Consider the following 27,590-nt stretch of genomic DNA (forward strand, 5'->3'; position numbering starts at 1 on the left):
TCTAGGGGACATACAGACTGATGCACAAATGGGAGAAGGGCAAAGTTGGTCAGCTGATTTTCATGAAGCTGATCAGCCAATACTTCAATTGATTTACCACATCTATGAAAGACATGGCAGAACACCCAATCTGTACACTGGATTGGAGTTCAGCACACATTCTAAAACCTGACCCTTTGTCTTCAACAAATCAGGGGACGTCCTGTCCCCTGCGTCCTATCTCAGATTTACAGCTTGTTTCTCTCCTAATAGAGCAAATCGATGAAAGCTCGGGTGATCAAGTTGCCGTTCTCCCAAACAGCACACTTAAGGTCAGTCAGGTGTGGCAAAAGGCTGCAAGTAGTCTCTTCCAGCAGGTTTCAGACCAGATCTGATCTGATTTTCCTAACCTTGGATCAGATCAGAGCATCTCTGCTTTCCCGTCTGCCGAGGTGCAGTTTGGTCTGGTTTTCACCCCAAGACGTGGACATGATATAAACTATAACGGTTAAACTTCTGCCATTAACTTTATTAATTTTCTATATTCTTTAAGTTACAAATAAAGAAATTATTTCAATCCTGAAACATGTTAATGCAGGATATCTGCTAATCAACTAGACACAGTATGTCCAAATAAGTTAAACTGAATCTTAATATACTCAATTGTTTTTGTTTTTTTACTTTTAAATATTTTCTTTTGCTTTAAATATAATTACAGATCTTGCAAAAATACTACGCTGTGCATTGTCTATCTGTTTGCTTAAAGAGTGCCTGGTGCTTCCTGGATTTAGATATGTACACTTCGTCAGAAGTTTCCTGGAAAGGGGGAGAGGGGGGACCCATAACCGCCTGTCAGCTACAATCTCAGGTCATGTGATGGCATTGGGTCCCTTCATGTTCTTTCATTTGGTCAAATCTTGATTAACGCTGTGAAGATTTAAAACTCATCTGAAATTAACTTAAAACAACAATGCATATTCTTCTCTTGATGTGTTAAATTTGTCTTCTAAAAATAGTAAGTCTAAAAATATATTGCATATGCCATCTTAGGAAATCGACTTAATAAAATATTCTTAGGAAGGAGAAATTGTAAAACAGGAGAATATATATATATGACCTCCTTGAGGAATCTAGGGCTTAATAGAAAGAAAAAATAAAATAACTCAATTTTTAGGCTTTGATTAAGTTTTAGGTTAAGATTCATGCTGCTCACATTAACATTAAAAGATGGCTTTAGTGTTTGGAAAACTTTTACAGCTTCTCATATGCCATGAAAAGGACCTTTGCTGCATCCAAGGAAAGCAATTGGGTACTTTTTTATATTTCTTAAAGGTACACACACGCCGACACTACTTGAGTGACAGTAAAACACTTGCAGGTTTGAAAAGGCAATGGAAGAGCATGGTTTGAAATCAACCCCAGCTCAATTTAAAGTTGTGTTTTTGTTTTTTTTTTTAAAAACACCCCTTCAATCCAAATACATAACTATCATGGTGCTACGTTTGTCCGCACAGCTAGTCAGGCCTCCAACCTGATGCCTTCCTAAAATCTAATCACATTAACAGTTTGGATACATCATAAATATATACTGTATATTTATATACGCATGTCAGAGCTTATGAAATAAACAAAAACAAATGGAATGACTCCAGCACTATTTACCTATACAGTCTGTATATATTTCATGGGATTCAACAGGTGGAGCATCAGGTAACATGACAAACACGTTGGCCGATTCCTCTACTGATGAAGAATTAGAAATATACAGTTTGCACTGATAAAAGCAGCCACGGCTTTCTCACTGTTTCCTTCTTTAACGAGAAAAAAAAACAAAAAAAACAAATGATATACAGTAACCCCCACCATTCCCACCACTGGTAACATAATTTAAGCTGGAAACTAAAATAAAAAAATTGTGGAAAAGTCGAGCACACCCTCCCACCATCAAGGAATGGTGCAATAGTGCAATCTATTGGGAACAAGTGCTGGCGAGGACAAGAAGTGTGAGGGAGGAGATGGGAATTCTGGCTTGTGTGACATCCTTTGGTTTATCTTGGCTAGGAGGGGATTTTGGTAGGCATGAAGGGGAAGGAGGAAGAATAGAAGTTCAGTCTAGTTGCAAAATCAGAACCAACATTCACCAAACAAGCAGCTACACTGAGGACTTTATAACTGCACTACATTTGCTAGCAGTCAGCACAGAAAACTACTGAGCTGACAATTTTTAGCTTCTGAAATTGGGCGCTCTCCTTTGTCATACTTCATAAAATGAAGACTCTTTGCAAACTGGATTGTTGTGGTTCATGCTTTACACTATTTTTTTTTACCATTTTACAGGCATAACGTTCTAACGGCTTGCTTGCAGCCTGACAGATGTTGAGACGAGCTGCCAGAAATCCTCCCTTCACGTCATAAGGCAGGTCACAGGTAATGGAAAGGTGATCAATGACAAGGGGGGAAAAAAAAAATCACTATCTGCTTTATCTTCTTAACCAATTTCTGAACCATTTTATAGTTCCGACTCAAAATTAGAGAAGTCCTACAAGTCCAGTTTGTACAGAACAGAACTCATTAAAACTGTTTCTGCCAATGTCAGCTGATAGGATTCAGGAGCAACGCTCCACTTTATCTAAAGCTTTTTGTTTGGTTTGATTTCATGAAAATGACCAAATGCACCCACATAATTAACATCACTTGAAACTCCAATCAGGGGAAATAAGACTGCTGCTCTTTCATCCCGGCGAGTTGAACAACACTAACACCAAGCTGGCTGTGCAGGTTTGCGTTCCCTGGATGCACCTCAGCGCCGGATCATCCTTGAGCCAGCGGCTTACAAACAGAACAAACATGATTGTTGTGCTAAGCTGCGTGAAGGGAAATATGGTTCTGACAGAAACCTGGTGTTCGACATTCTGGGAAGGACAGGGATGGTGGGGTCAGGGCTTGGTGGAGCACACAGGCTTCCACCAGAGTGAAGTTAATGAATGAATTTTCTTCTCATTGCTCCATCTGATACCATTCAAGCCCTTCTGCAGTTAGCTAGCTAAAGGGATCTGTGCTTCAAATGGGTTTAAATGTTTGGAAAAACTAAATCCATCCCCATTACTTTCCTCCCCCACCACCGTGAGCAGGAAACACAGGGGTGTTCAGTCCTTCAGCACCCCTCCTCTTTCCTCTGTGCAGGAGGTGGAGCTATGTGATGATTAAGTGGAAGGTGTGATGGTCTTTGCTTTTCTACTGCAGGTTCTTCAAGATGCGTCCGTAGCGGAAGTCGTAGACATGCCGGCAGAGATACACCAACTCGGGGTCGATGTCTGTGGGCACACAGCGGTGGGAAGGGGGGGCAAAGTCAGGGCGGAAGGGCACCACGCTGGCACTGCCAGGTGGAGCGCCTTCGGCACGCCGCTTCACCAAGGCACAAAATCTGGAGAGAAAAAAAAAAAATCAAAACACTGGAATAACATCGAAGCTAATTCCTGTGGTGAAATGTTCCTTCAGCTTCATTACCAGTTCCAGAGGAAATGTGTGCACACTTACTCACCTACAGTACTGGGCTAGCGGGAGAACGTAGCATCTGTCTTCTATGCAGGCCACACTATTTTCATCCTGATGCCGAGAGGCGAAAATCTCATTCTGAAAGCAACAGCGGGTGAAGAGTGTCACATCATCAGAAGCGTTTCTTTTTGTGCTGAATGACAGCTGAAGAAACGGCAACAGTTTTCAACGGGGAGCACAGAGGGAACTGAACTTGTTCACATAAAATAGGATTCTGCCTCAGTGTTTTTAAGTTTATGAGCCACCACATAAACAAATTGCTGCTCTGCTCCGCAAACTCTGCTTCCACTGCAAACACGTCTGAATTTTCTAGCAGTGAAACAGTTTCCGTCCCTGCTCTGAGTCTCTGCAAGGCTGAGGTCGGAGAGATACCATCTTTTCTGGCATTGTGGTTCAACTGAGGAGCGAACCAACGATCAACAGTTTCATGGCTGCTGAGGGAAAGATAATGACATCTCCAGCAACACTTTACATTATAGTGCAAAAACAAGTCCTTCCATGTCATTATAGTACATGCTGTCTATCGTGACACTTTCTATGATTTATATTAAAACACATCCAAAAAATTTAAAAAGTACTTGTCAGACACATCAGCTCTAAGTGCAGTTAACCTCACCTCACAGTGTGCGCTGGGATCTCGGCCTCCTTGGGTGTGCTCAGGTCTGTAGTACCAGAAAAGGCTCATCATCAGCTCTCCTGAGGCAGCACACAAAGACAAATGTAAGCAACCCTCTGCTCATGCACGCCAATGGCTCATCATCTACCATGCTCTCTTTTTCACCTGTTTTGGGGTCTTCCCACAGAGCTGATATCTTGGCAACATACGGGAGGGATTTCTTCCTAGGGCCGGATCGTAGCAGCACAGTGTCTCTGACATGTATCACTTCGCCGTCCCTCTCGACTCCTTCGTAACACTGCCGCAGAGCTGTCTCATCCTCTCCCTGAGATAGAGATGCACACATGCCACAATCTCAGTCATAATTCTCTTTCTAAATCCTTATATTAAAACACAATTATCTTTTCCTCCAAAACATCTTATATTTCTTCTCTCTGACCTCCTGCTATGCAGCTGAGAAAAAAAAAAAAAAAAAAAAGAAAAACCAGGTGAGCCTCTCTAATCCCTCTTGCACATCCTCACTTTCCAAACATCTACTGGTGAATAACCTACCGCAATGAAAATCTCCCTCTCTGTGGGCATCCCAACAGGCCGCCAGCCGTTTGTTGCACGCCTGCGGCTGAGCTTTTTCTGTTTGTTGCTGCCGAGGCTCGGCGCAGTTGATGTCTGTTTCGTTGGTAGCCGAGTTCGGCCCATGGACAGGGAGCCGTTGGACGCCTTGGTGCTCTGTGGACATTCCTTGGGGAGCTTTAACCTGGCCTGAGGCTGGTCTCGCCCAGACAGGGGGGTCAGCAGGCGTGGTTTAGTCTGAGTAGATGTCGGTACGCTGGATAAGGGGCAGGTGGAGATGGGCATAGTGGGGGGAACCAGAAGAGAGGGGCTGTGATCGCCCCGTGGGGATGAGAAAGCCTCTGGAAAAGTAAAATTGATGGTAGAACAGAGTGAAGAAATTTTTCTTTAGACATCTGCTTCAATAAAAACTTGATTCATCTTTTCCGCTTTTTTCCATTTGTCCAACTATACGCATGCATGAGACACATTTGATATTAAAATATTAATATTGAATATTAAACTTACTGCAGACCAGAAGCACTTCATCATAATACATCTAAAGCAATAAACACTGGCAAAGTTCAGCAAAAGGGACAATAAACTAAATCTTTACTGCATCGTTGCACATTTCAGGCACATTTACGAGAAGCAGGAGATGGCAAACAATGGCATTCATGTTCTCTGGACTAAAGAGAAGAGGGACCTTCCAGCTTGTTATCAGCACTTAGTTCAAGTATCTGTTCGTATGGGGTTGCATTAGTGCTAATGGAAATAGCAACATGCACATATGGAGAGGCTCCATCAATGCTAAATGGTATATCTGGGTTTTAGAGCAACATCTACTTCCATCCAGACAATGTTGTTGTTTTTTTTTCCCAGGGAAGACCTTGCATATTTCAGCAACACAATGCTAAACCACATGCTGCATCTGTTACAACAGCATAGCTTTGGAGTAGCAGAGTCCCTTCACTGACTGAAAACACTTGGTGCATCACAAAACGCAAAGCTGAACAAAGAAGCCCAAAGGTTGTTTAATTTTAAGAATCCTACAATCTTACATTAAGCAAGAATTGTGTATCCAACAGGTTCCAGCATTGGGTCTCATCAATTACCAGACATTTACAAGCTGATGTTAAAAGAAGAGGGGATGCTACACAGAGTTTCACATGGCCTCATCCCAACTTTTAAGATGTGTTGCAGCCAATGATTTCAAGACAAGCTAATATTTTTAAATAGTCAAAATGTTAAACTGTCTATTGGGAATAAAGTATTGTTTTTTAACATTTGCAAATCACTGTATTCTAGTTTTCTGCACAGCTTTTCAACCTACTGGAAGCAGCATTAATGTGTTATAGATGCATAAACTTTGACATCCAATGTCTTCAATTAGGAATACCGACATGGTTCAGAAGAGGTTTTCCATTTTCTACTCACCTGTCTTGATGCTGTGTGTGCATTCAGTGCATCCTGTGCTGAAAGAACAAGCCCTGCTCGTCACTGGAGGCATCGCTCTGTAGGTGTAGCCACTGATCCCGCAGGCTTCACCATAACAGGGTGAAGTCACAGAGTTGCAGTAGGCAGGGTGTGCGAGCCCTGTTGGATGGGCTACTTGCTGTCCCAGCAGCTTAGATCCAGTCATACGATTGGGGCACAAACTTGAGGGGGTGTAGTTGAGAGGTTGTGATGCCAGGCCGGCTGAAGTTGTTCCAGTGTGTGTCGGATGGGCGATATGGACGTAGTAGCTGGAGAAGCAATGGTCGGCGGTGCAAAGGCAAGGGTGAGGGCTGAGTGTGAGGGCTGTGTGAGGGTGGGAATGTGTAAGTGACGGTGATGTTACTAAGCACTCACGCTTCACAGGGGTCATGGCTGAGTTGAGTGACTGATCGTTCGAATCGCCGTAGGGCTGCTGGCCAAGGAAAAAGGCCAAGCGATGGCAGTATTCCATGGAGCCCTCCGAGGGGCAGCAGTAGTATGGGCTCAGCTCCGTCTCCAGCTGCTCTTCCTTCACTTGCTTCAAGGGATATGCTAGCATGCTACGAGACTGGTAGCCCGGTTTGGTCAGTCTATGAGTGCAGCTGCCTGACTCCCACTCTACCTTCGGCTCAAAATCTGCCTTTTTCTTACAAGTTGTGCAGTCACTGAGAAGAGGTGGGGCTTTTTTCCCTTTCCTCTTTTGTATGCATCCCTTGTGTTGCAGTTTGACCCGCGGGTGCTGTTTTGGGGCTGAGGCTGCAGCAGAAGCTGCACAGTCTGATGTGACACTAGCTGTTGGAGCAGCCTTTACTCTCTGCTTACTGGTAGCAGAGGAACTAGTTAACTTGAGCAGGGCTGCAGCATTGAGGCCTGCCAACCGTCTGGGCGCAGGGGCATCCAAACATGCCTGGCTCACCCAAATGCTTTTATCACTTCGGTTAACTTTGGCTTTCTTGCCAAGCTTAGAGCTTTGACTCAGCTTAAGCTTGTGAGATGTTGAGATTTTATTGATGTTCCCTCGTGAAGCCTTCAGACCTCCAGGACCGCCACTTCTGGCTGGAGCTGCATCCAGAGAAAGCCCTCCATCCACAGATTCCTCCAGTCTCCTGGCCTGTTTGGCTGCTGGCGGGGCATCAGTGGCTCTTTCAAGCAGCAGGCTGTTCACAGCCTCAGCATTAAGAGAGGCTAGTCTGCGCTTACGTGGTTGTAGTTCTTCCAGCCCAATACACTCAGCATAACTGGACCTGCTTGACTTTAATTTACTTTTGGTTTTTGTTGCCTCTTTCCTTTCTCTGTTTTTTCCTTTCTTAGATTTTGATTTGCAACCATTGCGTCCTCCTTTTTCTTTCGACCTCTCCTTTTCACGCAGGCTTTCTTCCAGTCGGGTAAGGATGACTTGGCAGCTGAGCCCTTCCCCATCAGAATTCCCTGCCCTCCCTCGCAAAGGGTACAACTTTCGGTCCCGTTTCTTGTCTAGTCGCCGGTCCAGCTTTCTGCCCTGATCTGATCTCTTCGTTCCTCCTTTCTTGTCATTTCTCCTCTTGGCCATGCCTTTCCCCTGTTTGATGATCTCACTTATTTTCTTCGTCCTGCCGAAGCGTAACGTGCGCTCAGGCCAGGCGCCGCCCATGGCGCCACCATGTGGGCAAAGACGACTGCCGTCCCACCACTCAGTCCCACTGTGGTTCTGCTTGAGGGAAGCTGTCTGCCTTGCGTGAGTCATCACATGCTTCTCCACACAGCCTGGAGATAAAAAAAATAAATAAATAAAAAACCCGACAAGAGGTCAAAACACTAGTTTATCCATATTGATATGCGCTTACAAGTCTCACAGAACAGCCAGTAAACCATCCAGCAGCTTAATTGCTTGCAAAGTCTTTAACTGCCTCCATAGAGAGCTGTTAAGGACTAAAAAAAAAAAAACTTTAAGTCTTTGGCACTTCTGTTCCTTATCATCACATAGAAGCTACAGGCAGTTCAGGAGTAGCATGAAATGCATTTGTTAATTTAATTTCTTAATGTATTACAAAATCAAAAGGGAAATTTCTTATGTAGTAGTGATGCACAGCACAACTGGTAGCAAAACAAAAGATCATTTCTGTCACGCATAATCTCACGTAAACACAGCAGCAACATTTGATTCAATGCATAAAGAAGCTTAGCGATGAATATATTCTTCGCCTGAATGAGTTTGCGATCACATTTAATTTACTTGATCATATGGTGAGCTCCAGCTATTGAATGCCTGCTTGTTGTACCCGTTATGTGTGTTTGTGTTTTATGTTGTATTGGAGAAACTGATGCGCTCATTCACCACAACCGTTGCGTTATCACTCAGTCTGAACACAGCATGCAAGTTACAGCTTGTTAAAGGCCAACTGTTTAGTCTGAAATGACTGGAAAAAAGAAAGTGTAGGGATTTTTTTTTTTTTAAACCAACAAACTCTATAAAGAGAAACAAGAAAAAAAAAAAAGACAAAAATACTTATTTAAACTTCCTGGCATTTTCAAAACTCTTTCATTTAATGGTTGCATATTCCCTCAAGTAAAAGTCCATATTGTGTTGAGAGGAACTGCTGCATCACTGGGTGTTCACAATTCAGATCACTGAGAAAGTTTATTAAAATTGCAGAAATCAGCTTCAGACTGTGCTACATTTTCTGATCTTAATGTGAAATTGCAGAAGAAACAAAGTAACTTTGAAGAATAAAAAAAAGCAATAAAAAAACAAAAGCCTTGAGAGACATAAAGCTGATAGTGAACCTCAGTCATGAAACTGAAGCCAAAAGGAAACAGTCATTCCAATAATTGTAATAAATTTGTTTCATTTCCCTTTTCAGTTCATTTTGTGCTACAATTAGTTTTACACTTGTAATAGTCATGCTTTTTAGTCCACTTAATCACCTCTTTCATGTTTTAAGGCTTTCTCGCAGTCGGTTTAAAGCCAAAATACAGGTGTTTGATATGAATTTCATGGATTTAGCTTGAAAGCAAATTACTCTCATGAGAATGCGCTGTGTTAGAAATTACATGTCTAACTAGAAAAGCACTCTGAGAGCACAAACCTCCGCCAAGGGCCACAGTTAAAAAATTCCTTGATCCAAACGGTGATCTGGATCACTACAAAAATTAAACCAGTTCTTCTTTTTCACATTTCCAACAACAAACGAAAATTTCATGAAAATCCGTCCGTAACTGAGTTTTCTTGAACACAAACAAACAGACAAACAAACATAAACGCAGGTAAAAACATAACCTCCTTGACGGAGGTTATATTAAAAGCTAATAACAGAACATTAGAAGGAAGACTGGAGGAAACTTATTTGTAAACAGTAATGGAAATATGACATTTTTCTTGGTTTTACTCAAATGGTTTTAAGCAGATGAATAATTACTGAAATTATTTATTGTCATCTCAACTTATAGCATGACAAGCCTGTCGGTAAAAATATTTAAAAATACCCATATGTGATAACTTTACAAGTTCAGAATTCTGTTTTGGAAGTTTACGTTAATATTTTTTGCATACTTTAATACAAAAAAAGCACCATTTTTGATAAACTGTTCACTATTTTAGCACTTTACAACCTTCTGTCTGAAAAGTTGTCTTTCTTTAAAAAGGTCCTTTAAGGCCAGCCAATAAATATGATGGAAATATGTTAAAATTCTGTTGAGAAAATAAAAAAACCAAAAACAAGTCCATTTATGCAGCTTAAGAGGGATGGCCAGGTTTCCATTCACAGCTAGCAACAAATAGATACAGAAAGCAGCAAAAGGTAACACGCATGCTCCGATAGACTGGCGACCCGTCCAGGACCCGTCTGTTTCTCCACCCCCACCTGATCCTGATTTGGACTAAGCAGTATAGCAAATAAAAAGTACATGGTCCATGTCTTCTTCGCTGCCTTTGGTTCATTTCTATGACAACATTGCAACAATACTCACACACCTGACATCGGCACTACAGAATTTTCAGTGGTTTTGTGAAAAGCATAAGTCTGCAGACCCGGAGAACTGCAGAGGAGTTGGGGGGGTTTCCCTGCTGTAACACATCTGACAGCTTGACATCGAACCCTGCACGAGTCTGCTAATTAGCCATTGTTTTAGTCAGGTGTGTTGCAGCAGGGAAACTCCCAACACTTGCTGGAGTGTGGCTCTCGTGGCCACCCCTCTTTTCGTACAACACAACCTGATTCCAACAAAAAAGTTCTCCCAACACCTTCTGCACCAGCTTGTTAATGAGCCATTTATATGAATCAGGTATGCAGCAGGTGGGAAATACTAAAACCTGCAGGATGGCAGATCTGGAGGACCAGAGTTGGTAACCACTGCTCTAGATGACTCATAACAGCTGTAAAAACCCCATCTACTGGCTTACGTTTAAAACAGGCTCCCGAGGAGTGGACTTTAATCTTCCGAACTTTGCTCACCTTTGACATCCTCTAAAAGTTACTAAGTAGATTAAAGAAAATGGAAAAACGTAAAGCACGTAACATTTCTTATTCTAAGTCTCAAAGAAAAAACTGATAGTTGTAGACATTTACAATTGATTTTGGTTTCTTTTGCAAATCAAATCATTTCTCTCAAATTAATAAAAGCTTCTTGTCTTTGAGTATTACAGTCCATTATAAGTCTCAGTAGGATAACAGCATCCTCCCTCTTAAGGCAACTGACATGCAATGTTATTGCAATGATAATCTTTCTCCTCTATTTATGTAAGAAATGTAGAATGACAATAATTTTGTCATTAAAAGCTCACAGATTTCCCTAAATGAGCTTTACATCATACTTAGCCTATGACATCCACTGTCAGCCTTATCACAGGGTTTTTTTTTGTTTGTGTTTTTTTTTTTTTTTTAATGTTTTCAGTATCTCTGTGAAGCTGAGCCTCAAACAGGCGAAAGGCTTGCTGGTTGGTGCATATTTCACAGCGCATACACATTCAAGGCTAAAGACTTCAGCCAAAACTAATGACTTTTTAATATTCAAATTCTGGTAAGACTTCCCAAACATGTCTACCCCCAATCTGACTGGGCTTGAGGAAGCAGCGTGAGCAGTGTATGAATAAATGTGGCAAAGGCCAACACAATTTAAACTGCAAGGCTTCTGAAGCAGGTTATCTGTAATGTCTTACGCCAAATGAAAGCTAATTGAAACATTTGTGCATCATTCACATGATAAAAAACTGTTCCAGTACCCTGAAATAAATGGAACCGTTAATTGTGAGCTGCTTACACACAGCAGGGGCATAAACCCAGAAGACAAACTTAGGACAGTGTGCATGCATATGTGTCTGCCTGGCTCTTAGCAGTGTAACAGGGTGGATAACTCTGGGTTTTGCATCTCAGGAAAGATGGGACTGACATTCAGCACCTGAATGGCATTCTGTGAAACCTAAATTCAGAAGCATTTGCACCCCATATTTAATGTAAATCCATTTTTTTTTAACATTAATAATAATAATAATAATAAAAAAAAGACTAAACTCTCACAGAATCTGTCAGGTACCTGATCTCAAGGTACCAGAGTAATCCAATCCAGCACTGATAGGTACCTTAAAGGAAACCTCTCACATCAATCAGGATTTCCTGAAAGAAACAGCTTTTATCCCGCTTTAAACCCACCAGTCAGCAGGTAGGGTCGCTGCTGAAAAATCTGTGAGAGGGTAAAACCTGCAAGATATTATCTCATGTCACAGCCATCTGACCGAAACACAATTCTAAACACAGTTGGGCCTGGTTAACTCAGGAAGTAATTTCAGATTTACAGGAAGATCAATGACCCCGCGCTCTCTATCTCTAATTGGTTAGAAAGCAGAGCATTAGTTCCTCTCAGGGCATCAAACAGCAGACACACCAGGAATCTTTTTGTTATGCTGAGACTTGCGAGACTTCAAGACTGCTCATGCAATTGTGTGTCAAGCAGCAAACCACAAGGCTACAGTGATATTAGGACATGCAAATTAAATTCAGTTATAAAACTCACCATACAGCTTGGCAAATTAACAAGCAGAAAACATAACAAAAGGACAAAGATGTGACAGAAATATCCCAGGATGTTACAACGGTTCAGTGTGGAAATTCAGAGCTGTTCCATTACCGCACAATGCGACGCACACAAAGGAGAAAATACCATGAGCAGGACATGGAGATGTGATAACATGCAATGAGTTTATCCGTTATCCACAAGTATCCCAATGCCTGGATCAAACCTCCACGTGGGTCCTAAGAAACTTGACTTAAACTTTTTTTTAAATAGCTGATTTGATGATGAATTTTGATCTCGCAAATTGATATAAACATGTACATTTAATAAATGATTTACAAAAAGCACCACAAAGTTTCTTTTCCTATTTGCTAATGTATTTGTGTAACTCCTCCTGGAACCATCTATATCCATTTACACAGAATTCATTCATGATTTAAGAGGAATAACACAAGATAACATCATTAATAAATAATGATTCCGGGATATTTATATGTTGACTTAATCATGGATTCACAGTTTGTTATGAAGTATTTATCAGTTCGGTCAGCTGGTTCCTGAGATTCTCACTGATAGAAAGGGGAGGATTAACTTTCAGCAGCTGGACACTTGGCTAATAAAACAGTCAACAAACATTATTAGAACTATGCATCACATTGAAGGGGTTATACGTCCAACTCATCTTGAACTGAGGAGCTGGACGATGTTAGCTATCGGGAAGCAGGCAGCCTGAGCCTAAGGGAAAGCTGCAGGGGGAAAGAAGGAAAAATCCAAGACTGCATTTCCAGAAGAGAGAAGCGAGGCGGTAAAGAGAGTCATCAAGTTTGTGACAGATACGGTGATATACAGCTTCATAGACACAGTATCAGCTGCAGTTTCTGTTCTTGAAACTGACGGCAATCAGAGAGAATCTGTTGTCAGGATTATGCCTCCTTGCCGTGCCTCGCTGGATGTTGCCAGGTAACACAGACAGAAATCCAGAAAAATAACTTGATAGCGTTTAACAACAGAAATGTAAAAGCAAAATTAGACTATGGCAGACACAGTGTGCAACATTACATGCAGATTGTTATTGGCGAGTGGAAAATCTTCCATTCAATAGAGTCAAGAAGTATGAATAAAATAAAGATTTAATTCTTCTATCTGAGGGACCAAATTTTTTGCGTATGTTTATGGGTAATCACACAACGCTGCGTTTACCCATGCACTTCATGCATTAAAGTTCATTCATCATATAGCCATTAGTTGCTGTTATTTTTCTTTGGAAATTGTCTGGGTTTTTTTCTCTCTCTCACTAATTTTCATTCCAGGGCTTGCACTAACAGTTCAGTCCACTTAAAACTGACTAACAAATCATAAGCATAAAGAAAAAATTTACTTAGGGAAAGAACCAGTGATGTGTCAACTTAAACTAAGAAGCTATTCTAAACTCAGTTGTATCTCTTTAGCTACATTTTTAATAGCAGCCTGCTAAATAGTTTGAATTTCTTTAGTTGCATCAATGAAAAATAGCAATGATGAGACAGTTTGACAGGTATAAAATAGTATCTTTGCACTATCACAGGCCGTGATGTGCAGCGTTTACAGGACTTGAGTCAGGATTCAATGCAGTCTATTGGTTTTCCTTAACTCGGGTATTTATTATGAACTGGCTTGAATTGCTGTGTCTATAAAGTGCCCCAAGATGACATTATTGTGAAGTGGAGCTACACAAATAAAGCTGCATCTAATTGAATATCTTTAAGAGACAGAAAAGAAAACCAAGCAAACACCTATAACAAGTACCTGGGACATGTATCTGACCCAAGTTTCAACACACAGCTTCACCCATTTTACAGCTTTCTTAGCAGTATATGAAAAAAGTCAGGGGTGACTTAAATCTTTTGTGCTGCAGTGTATATGCATTTTTGCTGTATGTATACTTAAAGTACTAACAAGATATGCAATTTTTTTTATATTTATTATATTTAAATGTTGTCTGTTTGCTTTGTTAATACATTATAAATATCAGCCCTCAAAGGCCACCGTCCTGCAAGTTTTAGATGCTGACCTGCTCCAACACACCTGATTGAAATAAATTAATAGAACATGTTGAAACAGTACAATATCTAAAACCTGCAGGACACACACCCCGGAGGACCGGAACTTCACATCCCTGATGTAAAAGTGTTGAAGGGTCATCTATTCATGCACAAGGTGGAGGAAGGAACTGACAATGGAATCCCTGGATTATCAGCCACTAAATAATGATACATGCTGCATTATTATAGATGTCTATCAAGTAGACTTGCTCGAAGTGGAAATAAAGATGGTAGCTGTACCTTCTACATTTAAGTGACTTTTAAAGCCTTGAAATACTTTTTACAACACTGTTTTCAACTTTTCAATTCATATAAAGACATAGCCTACATATAACAGCCTACATCGCGTTTTGTTTCAGTCGAAACACTCACAGGTCACAGATGTCCAGAAAACAATTAGATTGAGTGGCACCTCCAGCAACAAAACCCCATGAGCCCGCATCCACCTGCAATCACTCCTCATCCCGTTCATCCGCAATCAACTTTCATGTGGAGCCACAAATACAAGAACACCCGCAGAACACGCATAAAAAACAACCAGCCGGGTGATGTTCGGGTTTAATCTTGTGGTCTACACACGACAGCCGGAGAAAACACGACTCGTTGGCCGGTTGAGGCTGAACAAGAAGAGACAGTAATTTCAAACATTAGGTCGCTGTTTTTGTTTTCATCGAGACTTGCACCGCAGCCTTGTGCTTCGTCTCCAAAAACGATCAGTTTAGATGACGAAGAGGGTTTCATAGAAAACTGAAAACGCATATTTTGGAAAGAAGACACACAAAGTGCGTAAAATAATTTTTTTTAAAAATGCACGCTGATGAGGAGGAATAGCTACAACAGAATGGAATACAGTGCAGCTTGACGTCGCTGCCCATCTGAAGTAGGCTCTAAATACGGGTTAGAGAGTGGAGGGGGTGGGGGGTGCTGCCCTAACACACACACACACACACACACACACACACACGCTCACACCAAGCGAAATAAAGGGCAGTCACCTTCCTTGATCATGCTATTTATCCAGATGCCTCTTTACTCGCACGGTGGCCGCGGTCCCGGCTGAGCGCTGGGAGGTTACGGTACGTAGCGGCAGCCCCCGCGGTTCGCTTCTGGTGCACGAAGCGGAAAAATGGGCTCTGCGCTCCTCTGTGGTTGGCTGGACACTCGGAGCAACTTCAAACATCAAGGACCAAACAGCAACATTTTCAAAGAGAAAGATGAAAAAAAGAAAAGACAAAAAAAAAACCCAAAAAAAACGAGGTGCTAACTTACGGCTCGCCGCCACGCTTCCTTCTCCTGGCAGTCGGGAACCGTCGACCAAATCTGCGGGGAAGAAGGAGGAGGAGGTAGTGGTGGTGGTGGAGGAGGCGGGGAGCCGGACTGGTACGATGGCAGAGCTCCGTTAACTGGGAGAGCTGGGTAGGAGTGGAGCGAGAGGACAGTCGCTGCCTGCGAGATGTGTGTGCTCGTGTGTATGCGTGTGCTCTTCCTGGTTTGGGCTTCCACTGGTTTGCAGAAACTTAATCTAAACCAATTGCCAGACGGACCAGCCTCGCTTCACACCCCGTCCTCCAATGATGGGCCAACAGCTGTTCAGTAAAGGGAGGTGGATGTGTGTGGGGTAGGGCGGAGGGGGGTGGCAACGACTAAATATTTGCAGTAGCCTATTCGAGGTAACTTGGTTCCACTACATCGAAGCACACTGTGCAGCATCATGGGCGATGAATAACACCCCCCACCACCACCAAATGCTACGACAGACAGCTTCACCCTTTCATTTGTCGCGACCAAACCACCCTTCAACCACCATGCCGTCTGCAGAGAAGATTTCACCTTCAAATTCATGTCAACACGGTGGATGTGGCGCACTCCACAGCAGACTTGGGCTATATGAGCTGTAGGATGTAAATAACGTTCCTGAAACGACTTTTTTTCCAGAGTCGAAAGGCTTTATCATGCAGTTTTAAGCGAACCACCGATTATATCAACAGAGCAATCACATAGCCTACACCTCAAGCAGTTCCTGGAAATTCAACCTAAATTTAATGGGAGCCAACAGAAAGCACAGTAAAACTTAAAACCGTTTTACCAAAAGTCAAAAGTTCAGATCCTTAAGTGAGCAGGCTCATGGTGCATTTTTATTGGCGTTGTAGCCGACAGAAGCTGCTGAAGGATCAGATTTTTTAAAAGGTTCCTTAAATAAGGATTTTTAAAAAAGAGCTAAATTAAACAAATGTTTTTATTTATTTATTTATCTATATTATTTCTAATTTTATACCTTCTCTAACACTCACACTGCCAACACAATCCCAGAGACCAAAACATGAGGAGTGAGTTCTCAACCATCACTCCACTCATCACTTCTCACATTTCTGTCTGATCATAAATTTAAAAGGATTGAGTATTAAATCAATCGCAAATGAAATATTACGTGGCTTTTGCAAAGCTGGAAGAACACAGACCTAAAAAAAGACAAACTCTTTAAACTCTATCTATCTATCTATCTATCTATCTATCTATCTCTATCTCTCTATCTCTCTCTCTCTCTCTCTCTCTCTCTCTCTCTCTCTCTCTCTCTCTCTCTCTCTCTCTCTCTCTCTCTATATATATATATATATGTGTTTATATATATATATATATGTTTATATATATATATGTTTATATAAAGCACTAGATAGTCATATTTACACCTCTGTCAGGGATTATGGAATCTCCCTTGCCATGGTGATTGCTGTAGGTATTTCATATATATATATATATATATATATATATATATATATATATATATATATATATATATATATATATATATATATATATATATATATATATATATATGAAATACCTACAGCAATCACCATGGCAAGGGAGATTCCATAATCCCTGACAGAGGTGTAAATATGACTATCTAGTGCTTTATACCTTTTAATTTATCTGACTAAAATATGTAGGCTATTTATAGTAAAATGACTTATCATCCATCCCACCTGATGTGGTTACAATAACATGCTTGTTTTTAACTTTCATGATGTTAAAAATAAAACCATGAGACCAACCATATACATTTACATCCTTAAACATTTGGCCCCACAGACATCATGCATCATGTTAAGATCATTTACAGACACTGTAGCGTGTTTGCAGTGGGTGTGTGTGTGTGTGTGGTTTTTTTTTCTTTAACGATCACGTCTACAGAAATACATAAACATGTTTCCTTTCCCAAACTACATTCTAGTTTTAACAAAACCCACAGATCCTGCTAAGTTAGGAATTATTTAGACCATTTTAAATTCTCATGTGAAATAACTGAAAACATAAATAAAACTGGATGATTCACCATTTTAATAAGGAAGGTGATCATTTTTTGTTTTAATTGTTTCTGTCAACTTTGGATCTCTAAAACTCACTGTGTTTTCATGGCATCTCTTGCAGAAAGAGTTAAACAAAAGCTGTTCAGACTCCTTAATATACTTGTTAAAAGTGTGTCTTAATCCCTTTAATTCCCTTGGTATTTATTAGCTGATTTAGTTTTTTCTGAAGGAGATGAGGGGAAGTGTTAATTGTTAAGTTAAATATAATGACATGAGGGAAAAAAGGGTTTTCTAAATAGCAAAGAAACAGTGATGGAAGCTATTCTCCCAAAGATTGGGCCAAGCTCTCAGTGCAGTGGGAAAGCAGCTCAAACAGTTTCCCCACTGTTAAATAGCCTCTCATGTTTGTAACAGAAGTAGATCCAATCAGCTGTATTGTTAGACTGTCGTTAAATCTTTAACACCTCAGTAAAACTAAAAAAGTGAGCAGAAATTATGAGACTACTGGTTGGTCATTCATTTGCTGTGTGTGAAGAGTGAAATTTTCTTTATAAACCTTGACAATAATAGCAAACACACTCTGTGACATCAACACAGCTCTGTAACTACATCTGTTATTCGCAGTCCTGTCCGAAACAACAGGTGTCTGTGCTGAGCAGAACACACCGCCGCAATGTTGGAAGCAAGAAAGCTTTTCTCCAGTTTACTGGAGATCGTCTCACATTATACAACCGTAAGCAATCCGTCCCTCTGCAAGTTCTTTGCCATCTGTGGGTCCACTGAGTGCATTTAGAGATGCCTGTAGAGACAGACCTGCACACAGACAGCAAGTGGAAACGGTACCGAAGTGTAGCCGGAGCCAGCAGTAATGATGTCACAGCATCAGTGCGTAAGGGCAACAATGGTGATCATAAACCTTCGGCTTTACTCTCATTTGTTACAGTACTTTCTGGAAATGTTAAAGGAAACTGCTGCTGGACAACAGTACACGTGATTTGTCCCCAACATTTCAACCCTCAGAAATTACATCTGTAAATTCATGATCATAATCTATTCAGGCTGACCTGGAATGATTGATTTTCTTCAAAAGGGGTTAAAAGAAAAAAAAAAAGAGGTGGTGGTGCTGGCTAATCAATTAAATGGAGGAGAAGCTTGTTGCATATGGAAGAAGTTTAAGCTGACAGAGAGAAAAAGTTCATTTTGTAAAAAACTATGACATTTAACATGACCAAGTGTTGGTGCATCAAAATAAACATGATTACCATACCATACCATACCATACCATACCATACCATATTTATTTATAAAGCACTTTAAAAACGGCATACAGTTGACCAAAGTGCTGTACAGAAACAGCAAGTGAACCAAAACAGCTTGATTGAACAAAAAAAAACAAGAAAATAAAATAAAAGAAATGTAACAGTGTCACAACAACGCTCAAGGTCTGAAGATAAAGGAAGCTATAAAACTGCACAGAAGATGAACAAGATTATATTTCTTATGATGAAAAAATTTACTATAGAAAAGATTATCTAAATGAGCACGCCAAAAATGACTCTTTATCGAACTACATCACAACGTAGCAATGAATCTGGTTTATACACAAATGAAAAAACTGCAAATAATAGACAGACAGTTTTTTTTTTTTTTTTTTTTTTTTTTTACAGAATTATAATGAAATGACAAAACTATCTCTGAATAATATATTCACACAGTTTGTAAGAGGTAAAGATATTAATTTGTGTCCTTTTTATAATTAGTCATATAAAGCTTTGTGTAGTTTAATCACATACACTCAATCAGCCAATCACATGGCAGCAACGCAATGCATTTAGGCATGTACTGAGCATCGGAACAGGGAAGAAAGGGGATTTAAGTGACTTTGAACATGGCATGGTTTTTAGTGCCAGACAAGCTGGTCTGTGCATTTCAGAAACTGCTGATCTACTGGGATTTTCACACATATCCATCTCTGGGGTTTACAGAGAATGGTCTGAAAAAGAGAAAGATACGCAGGGAACTGGATGCAATTCCTCATTGATGTCAGAGATCAGAAGACAGACTGGTTCGAGATGATAGAAAGGCAACAGAAACTCAAATAATCACTTGTTCGAAATGCACAATTCTATCTCTGAACATACAGCACGGTAACAGACAGCCTGTAGAAGCAGAAGCGCCCACAAAGTGCCACTCCTGTCAGCTAAAAAGGGGAAACTGAGGCTACAGTTCAAACACACTCACAAGAATTGGACAATGAATGATCCAAAAACGTTGCCTGGTCTGATGAGTCTATATTTGAGCAGCAACATTCAGATGGTAGGATTGGAATTTGGAGTAAACATAGAAGCGCAGATCCATCCTGCCTTGTATAAACAGTTACGGCTGGTACTGGCGGTGTAATGGTGCAGGGGAACATTTTCTTGGCTCCTGATTAAGTGTTATTTAAACACCAAAGCCTACCTGGGTATTGTTGCTAAACATGTCCATCCCTTTATGATCACAGTGTACCTATTTTCTAACAAGACACTTCCTGCATGATAATTAGGGCTGTGACGAGATCCTTTTGTCCCGATTCAATTCAATTCCAATTTTTTTGGGTGCCGATTCGATTTAAATTGTGATTCTCACAATTCTTTGATATTGTTGATTTTTGTAGATTAAAAACAAAAAAAAAAAAGTACAAAACTTCTTTTGCTCGTCATTTTTCTTGATTTTCAATTAGGAAAAAACAACACGGTAGCTAGACCACCATTCTGCTGCTATAATGCCCAAGGAGAAAAGCAAAAAGATCAATAAAAACAATAAAAATGACAAAAAAAATTATAGTAAATTATTTTTATTTATTTGAAAAAAAAAATTGATAAAAAATCTATTTTAAAATTGTGAAGCAAAAAAAATCCTGATATTCGATTCGATTTCCCCACCCCTAATGATAATGCCACAATCTATGACTTAACTGTACATCAATAGCCTCCACAGTTACCAGATCTCAGCCCAACAGAGCAGTGGCTCTCAAGTTTTACAAAACACAATCCCCAAGATAACATACACTGGTGTTAAAAATATAACGGTGATCTTCAACGGCTTGAAAACTGTCAGTATCTTTAGAAACAAAGAACATAAAGTAGTTTTTGGTGGATATGTTAACAGCTGTGACAAAGCTCCCATCAGCTTCTCTCACAGAGATAATATGCCAGGTAATGATTTTAAATGGCACCCAAAATAACTTTGTTTCTGAACACCTGATACAAATTCTATATGTAAGGCTGCAAAACTATCAAAAACTTATATCACAAAAAAAAAAAAAAAGGATGTCGTGGTTTTTGGTTGATTATGTTTCCCGCTGTGCTAAAGCACCTACATGGCAAAAATCAGCTTCTCTTGCAAAGATTATGCCAAATTCACATTTTAAATATGGTATCAGTAAGAACTTTGTTGTTTATGCATTCATGTGTGGAAATTTTTTTTTATATCTTTTTAAGAATTAAGGCAGTTCTGAATCAAAAGGGGGTCAAAACTGGAACTAGAAATGTGGAGCTGTCACATCCCTGTTAGTGTAACTTTACTATGGAGCATAATCTGGGTTATCAGCCAACGTTAGTTCAATTGGATTTTCAGCATTTGCGCTGCCTCACTCTCAACATTGCGTCTGATCTGACAAAATTCTGTCTCAGAGAAGATTTTCATCACGTTAGCCATCTATTGATGACAGTTTTCCCTGCAATATTATGCAAAAGAGCTGCTGCAGTGTTGTCAGCTATCATTACAACGAAATGAAATAATGGCTGACATATTCATGTTTTGGTAGGAAGCGTGGTGGTGTGTGGTTTCTGCTCGGCTGTATTAGACTGGAGAAGTGAAGCTGTGGTTCAGGGAGCTGTGGCAGGTGAGACAGATGGACACAGCTGCAGCTTGTTGGTAATCACCCTGTCTGTCTTTATCTGCACTGGTGTGCTGAGGCGCTGGAAGAAAGGAAGCAAGCTGGAGCTGCCAGCCTGGCCGACTGCTGCATGACAGCATAACCATGTGCTTAAATAAAGTCAGTGCATACCACAAAATCATATGTGTGTCTGCTGTTGTTATCGAGGTGTCTTACTAAAGTGTAGCTGAGTCTTGTTCTAAACCGAATCAACACTTACTTTCCGATGTGAAAGAGGTTGATTTCTTTTGGTTTGTGGGACAAGAGAACATAATCTCTGACTAATGTCCACTAATAAAATAAATATTGAAAATAAAGATGTTTTGGTGTATTCCTTCAGGAAATAATTTGTTTAAACTATTCTATTTGAAGAATGTCTTTTTAATTTATTAATCCCAGATTAGATAAATTCTTAGAGGAAACGTAAGAGAGCAAACTTCTCATTTTTAGTAGAGTTATCTTAAATGACTGGGTTTTTGTTGTTTGTAATACAATAAGCTGCTTGAATTTGTGATTTTTCTTGCCTGGAAGTCATTTCTGTCTTTAAACTTTATTCTAGCAAAGAATTTCCATGTATAATACTTTTATCTTTACTTTTCTTCTTTCCCTCTCTTTCTGAAGTGAGCTCAAGATGGTTTTTTCTTACTTTTTATTTTCCATCCTTCATTTAGCACTTGACTCAACTAACAATCTGGTGGCTCTGATTTAAACCACAAGCATCTTCTGCTTCTGCATTAATGTGTTTTACATGTTGCAACGAAAAAAAACCCTGGAAAGTCCAATTAGTTTGTGTTGTAAAAATTAGAGCTGCCGTGGCATAGGTGTATAAAACTAAAGCTTTGCTGAAATACTATTTATTAAGCAGCATTTTGTGTCTAGATACTAACTGTGCTGTGATCTGCTGTCTGAGACACCACACCCCTCTTCATCTCATGCTTCTTCCAGCTGCTACTGACTGTGAAGCAACCTTCTCACCAGCACTAGTTGAGATGTGTACCACCACAAAAAAGGGGACGCATATCCCCATATCCCCAACATTTTCTTTTGCTCTCCTGCACTGCTGCACATACACACTGCTGCCCAGGGGGGGGCCGCCCATGTTTTCAAAAACTGCCACTGCAAGCAACCATCCTAAAATCTATGCAACCCTATGTTCTGCCTCAGCCAGGCCAGCTAGTCTGGCTGATAGGTGGCTGCACACTCCCAGACTATCAGCTGCAACCAGCTGAAAACAGCTTTTCACTCATTCAGCTGGCCAGTGAGTTCTGAGAGTCAATACATTACTGTTCTAACGCATCTGCAGAGACAGCCAGCTAAATGTCCAACAACTTGCCAACTTTCTGTTTTCACCAATTTCTTGTAATGCACACATATTAGCTGTAAGGTGCAGCCCAACGAGTAGCTAGGATTTGTTCTTACAGTGTTTGCGTAAGCCATGCATACAGGCTACGCACGTTTGGTTTTCTAAAGCTGTAGGTGTTGAGGCCCATTCATGTTCAACATAGAGCACATATTCGCAGATGAATGGACATCTTCGCAAACTCTCGTAGTTTACACGGGGATTGATAAGCAGTATGGGTGACATGCAAACAGCAAAAAGAACAAACCAAAGAAGGACAAAGGGAACAGGAAGAAGCAGTAGATGAGGGGAACAACTGCAGATGTGCTTTTGAAGAAAGGCTATGTAAGCGTGCAAACAAGTTTACAGCAGTGCATTACCACCACCAGTCAGTGTCTGAAACAAACATCAGAGTGCAGAAGTGAACTCTGAACTCCGCACTGTCTTCTAGTGGAGGAATGGACTTTACAGAGTGTGAAGGCGGCAACATATGATAATTTGCAAAAACAAGACATATTACCTATTTATGATTGAAATAGGACATAAATGTATCTTTACTCTGCAGCAGTGATCCAGCGTTTTAATGGTTGATATTGCTCATATGTCTTTTAACAAATAAGAAACATATTTACTTATGGTTTTGTTGCACTTGGAAATCACAGGGACAACACAAAGAGACAAACAACCATACTAGGGCTGGGCGATATGACAATATATATCGTTTGGACGATAGAAACTGTCTATTATCTATTACGTTAAGTTGCTTTACTGCAGTATTTTACGTCAAGATGAGCTTTACAGCATGTAGGCTGCAATATAAAAACCTATGATATAAACAAGAGAAAGACGTAGCAGACGTGTTTCAGAGCAGGACATTTCACTAAAAGATGACCAGCAAACCAAAACTGATGAGCTTGTTCGTAAAAGAAGGGAAATTTCTGTTGCATGGATGCAGTTTAGATATAAAAAGACCGACTTGGAACCAACAACAGACTAGCTCACAGTCCCAACAATGGACTCCGACACAACTAACTCATTTTAGAACCTGCGCAAGAATTAGGATAAAGAATACAGAATAAAGAATAGAGTCAACGAGCAAAAAGCAGCGTCAAATGGAGGCGAAATCGCTCAGAATAAACTCCAGACAGAAACGCTGCAACAGGCATTTACCTGTGAAACGTCATACGGCCATAGTTCCCGCAGATGGAAGTAGATCACTGCTGCTGTTGCCAAGCACATCTGACAAATAACTGATCACTGATACAAAATTACACAAACAATTTAATATCATTATGTATATCATTATGGGGATATAAAATGAGCTATATCAGGATATGAGATTTTGGTCGTATCGCCCAGCCCTAAACCACACACCCCTTGCACTCACTCCGAGGGAGAATTCCACATTCATATAATATAGCTCAGACTTATCACTGTAAGCAACCAAGTTTAAAAAAAAAAAATGTTTAAATCAGGTCCTTAAGCTAATCTTTGTAACAACTCTGGCAATTTTACAAGGACCTGTATGCTGATGCTTTGATCCACACACACACAACGCTACTGCCAAAGCAGTTAATCAAGGCTGATTAAATAATGCATTCAGTGGTGGTGTAACTGTCCTGGAAAAACAAATAAATGAGCAAATGAATTATTTGATGTTGCTTTAACCAGATGACAATGTAATTATAAAATCATATAGTTGTTATGAGAATTGGAAATTCTGATGAAAGAAACTCAATACAGCCTTTTGGAGCCACAGATGAAGCCAAACGCTGCTAAAAGATTTCTAGTTTGGTCTGTTAAAAATCTTTTCTCCCAGAGTGGCTAATAGACAATAACTGAGCTGAGTTTAGAAAAATTTACTTTTTTGATAAAGCACAATGATTCTTTTACAGCAAAACTACAATTTTATAAACACATGACTCTGACACCAGTGTATGACGATTCAGTGAATAGAATCAAAAGTAAAAAATCTACCTCATTTACCTCCTTGAGGTAGTGTCAATGCTTAATTTGTAGGCTTGAAATAAACAAGTCAAATCCAATTACAGAGCCTGCCAAACATCCTTTGAATGGGTGTAGGAGAAGAGTGGGTGGTCTTTTCCCCTTTTTTTCCTTCACCAGAAAAAGAAAAGACATTTACAGAAACAAGGAACCACAAAAAGTGACACACCCGGGCAGTCAAAGTACTGTCCCACACATTAAAAAACAGGCCTGAGAGGTCACTTATCCTTCAGGACTACAGACACACACTTTGTCTCAGTTTAACTCTCTCAATGATTAAAATTTGACAGCAGGCATGAAAGTGTCTGCTGTCACCACTGTGGATTCAGCAGAGAAATGAGAAAATGGATTCAACAATCAGGGCTGGGCTTTCATGGCTTTTAAAAGATAAAAACAAGAAGAAGAAGGCCAGCACAGGTTAATTATGAAATTACAGCAGAATGACGTGCCACACATTTTAAGACTGTCTGCTATTCACAAGGCTAGCTGCTGACACTTACAAGGTAAAAGAGGAAAAAAACAGGAACAGGAAAAGGCGGTTCAGCAGATGTAATTCATTTCACTTAACATAAATGTAAAGAGTTTCCTCAGAACAATAAGAGCATATGAACATAAACAGCTCTCTCTCAATGAAACCAGGCAAGCGTGACAGTAATCTTGCTCCTCATGAGAAGGTGCTTAAATGACAGCCAGCATAAACACACACCAGCGCACTAAATATTTAAAAATTACAACATAGTGATTCAAACAAAGAATGCAATAGAGGCTGGGGTGGAAACAAAGCAATAGACATAATCACAACAGATTATAAAGGACCCACTGTTTAAAATTAGCTTTATATCCATTTCCCAAAAACCCTGATGACATAAAAGCTTTACTCAAGTTAAAGAAACAAAACAGCAATTTAATAGCAACCCAAAGGGAATAAAAGAGAATCGAAATGAGAAATGTCTTTAACATTTTAAGCAAGACTGTGTTTTTGGGTTTTTTTCCCCATTATTTGTGCTTTCCATATAAAACAAAACTTAGTACACAGCATGGTCAGTTCTTACTTACACTCCTCTTCATCAGTATTACATGTTTTAAACAGTCTATCCAGCCTGCAGTGTTATTGCTGTTTTACGTCAGTTTGAGCGTTGTGAACTTTTCCATACACAGATGTACTGCTATTTAGAGATGTAGTTTTTCTCTTCTCACCTTCAGATTTATTTATCTATTTAGTTAGTTTTTTTTAGACTCGTTTTCCAAAATTTGCTAATATTTACAAGAATCCATTTGTTCCTCAGCCAGTAAAATGTTGCCCCACTGGCTGCAATATAAGCTATAAGTATAGTTAGTCAATGGTTGTGCATAAAGCAATACAACGTAAGTTCCTAACATTAAAACTCTTTGGACTCATTTTGATGGCACTCTGATAATTTAATTTAATTTCTGGAGCCCTCTTTCATTAGCAGCATCCTGAGGTTGAAAAACCACATTTACAACCTTTATTGCTGCTGTTTTTGACTTTACAGCAACATATCACAAGCCAGCGACTGGAAACCAACACAGATTTTTTTTTTTTTTTTTTTTTTTTATTGCAATTGAATTCATTTCTAGCTGATAAAAAATATTTTATCTTTCTTTATAAGTATATTCATATAATAAATGCTTTTTTATGACACATGTATGAAGCTTTATGACCATTTTAGAATTCAAACTCATGCCCTTGGTTCATCTCTATTATAAGTAGGTATTTTTATCATTTTAAGTGCGATATATCCAACTAAACCAATATAAAATTTAATGGAATCCAATAAGCTTCCAGACTATGCATCCATTTTCTCTTCCCACTTAATTTGACTTAACATTGAGGGGAGCATTGTAGGGCTCAAAAGGGACATTACGAACCAAAACTGATTTAGTTCTGTCCAGTTTTCATCAGAAATGTAACTTCATGTATCTGCAGGATTTGTTTTAGAAGTTTGTTGAACTGCTTTAGATGTTATTGGAAGCTTTATATGGCGAGGACGCTGGAAAGGTTTGCTTCTGATGACTTTTCCAAGAAAGTCATATCAGGGTAAAACAGTGCATCACCACAGGGTCTGGCTGCAAGGCTCTCGGGAACACTCACCAAACAGGATCTGAGCTTTGATTCCCCTTTTCACATTCCAACAAGCAGTTTTCTTGATCTTCCAGACACCACCTCCACAGGCTACCTGAAAATGGCTCGGTCATCGTCATATGCCTTTCACCTGCTTTGTGGGGTAGCAGGTATTTAAAAGGAACTGCTTAGAAGGAGGCAACATAGCTTTTTTTTTTCCTTCTTACTCGTTTAATTTGCACCAAAGATTCAGAAGAACATTACAATAGGTGATTTTGGGATGAGTTTTTTTTACACAAAAAATTCACTGCAACAACTTTTAAGGCCAAAACTTTTGCATGTCATCAGCATTAGCAGCCAACTGATGCCTTTGTTAAACCACACATATAGAATAAAGTCAATCTGAATACAAGTATTTAAATGTGCTGCTCTTTCTGCTTAAAATCAGGAAGGAAAAATGTTTCAAATGTGTAAAATCAGGTAACCACTGAGTACCAGGTTTTGTCCTTTGTTTTTAAATGCCAAATCTAAGCAGATGTCTACAATCTTCTATCTATGTGAATCTTCGTTGTATTTGCCAGGTAAATGCAGCGCAGCTCTACAGGTTTGACAGCATAAAACTTCTTTCAAGTACATGTTCAGATACTTAACACCCCTGCATAACTGACTACTGAAGTCATGCATCCTCATAAAAAC

The 27,590-nt window shown here is 39.8% G+C and overlaps 1 protein-coding gene across 1 annotated transcript in view; it reads right to left on the bottom strand.

The window, feature by feature from the left end:
• Positions 1–3,213: 3,213 nt before the first annotated feature.
• The window catches only part of LOC306767291 (bromo adjacent homology domain-containing 1 protein), a gene marked incomplete at its 3' end in the record, with an annotated part of 28,294 nt that continues 3,917 nt past the window's right edge, over positions 3,214–27,590 (bottom strand). Inside the window, exons 2-7 of the mRNA XM_079255220.1 lie at positions 6,137–7,918; positions 4,703–5,061; positions 4,316–4,475; positions 4,151–4,230; positions 3,521–3,612; positions 3,214–3,403 (exon numbers count right to left, since the gene is read on the bottom strand). Of these exons, the coding sequence (XP_079111346.1) occupies positions 3,214–3,403; positions 3,521–3,612; positions 4,151–4,230; positions 4,316–4,475; positions 4,703–5,061; positions 6,137–7,898 (2,643 nt within the window). The 5' untranslated portion in view covers positions 7,899–7,918. The remainder of the gene's footprint in view (positions 3,404–3,520; positions 3,613–4,150; positions 4,231–4,315; positions 4,476–4,702; positions 5,062–6,136; positions 7,919–27,590) is intronic.

The sequence above is a fragment of the Telmatherina bonti genome (genome assembly GCF_933228915.1).
Source record: "Telmatherina bonti genome assembly, chromosome: 16".
Taxonomy (NCBI): Eukaryota; Metazoa; Chordata; class Actinopteri; order Atheriniformes; family Telmatherinidae; genus Telmatherina; species Telmatherina bonti.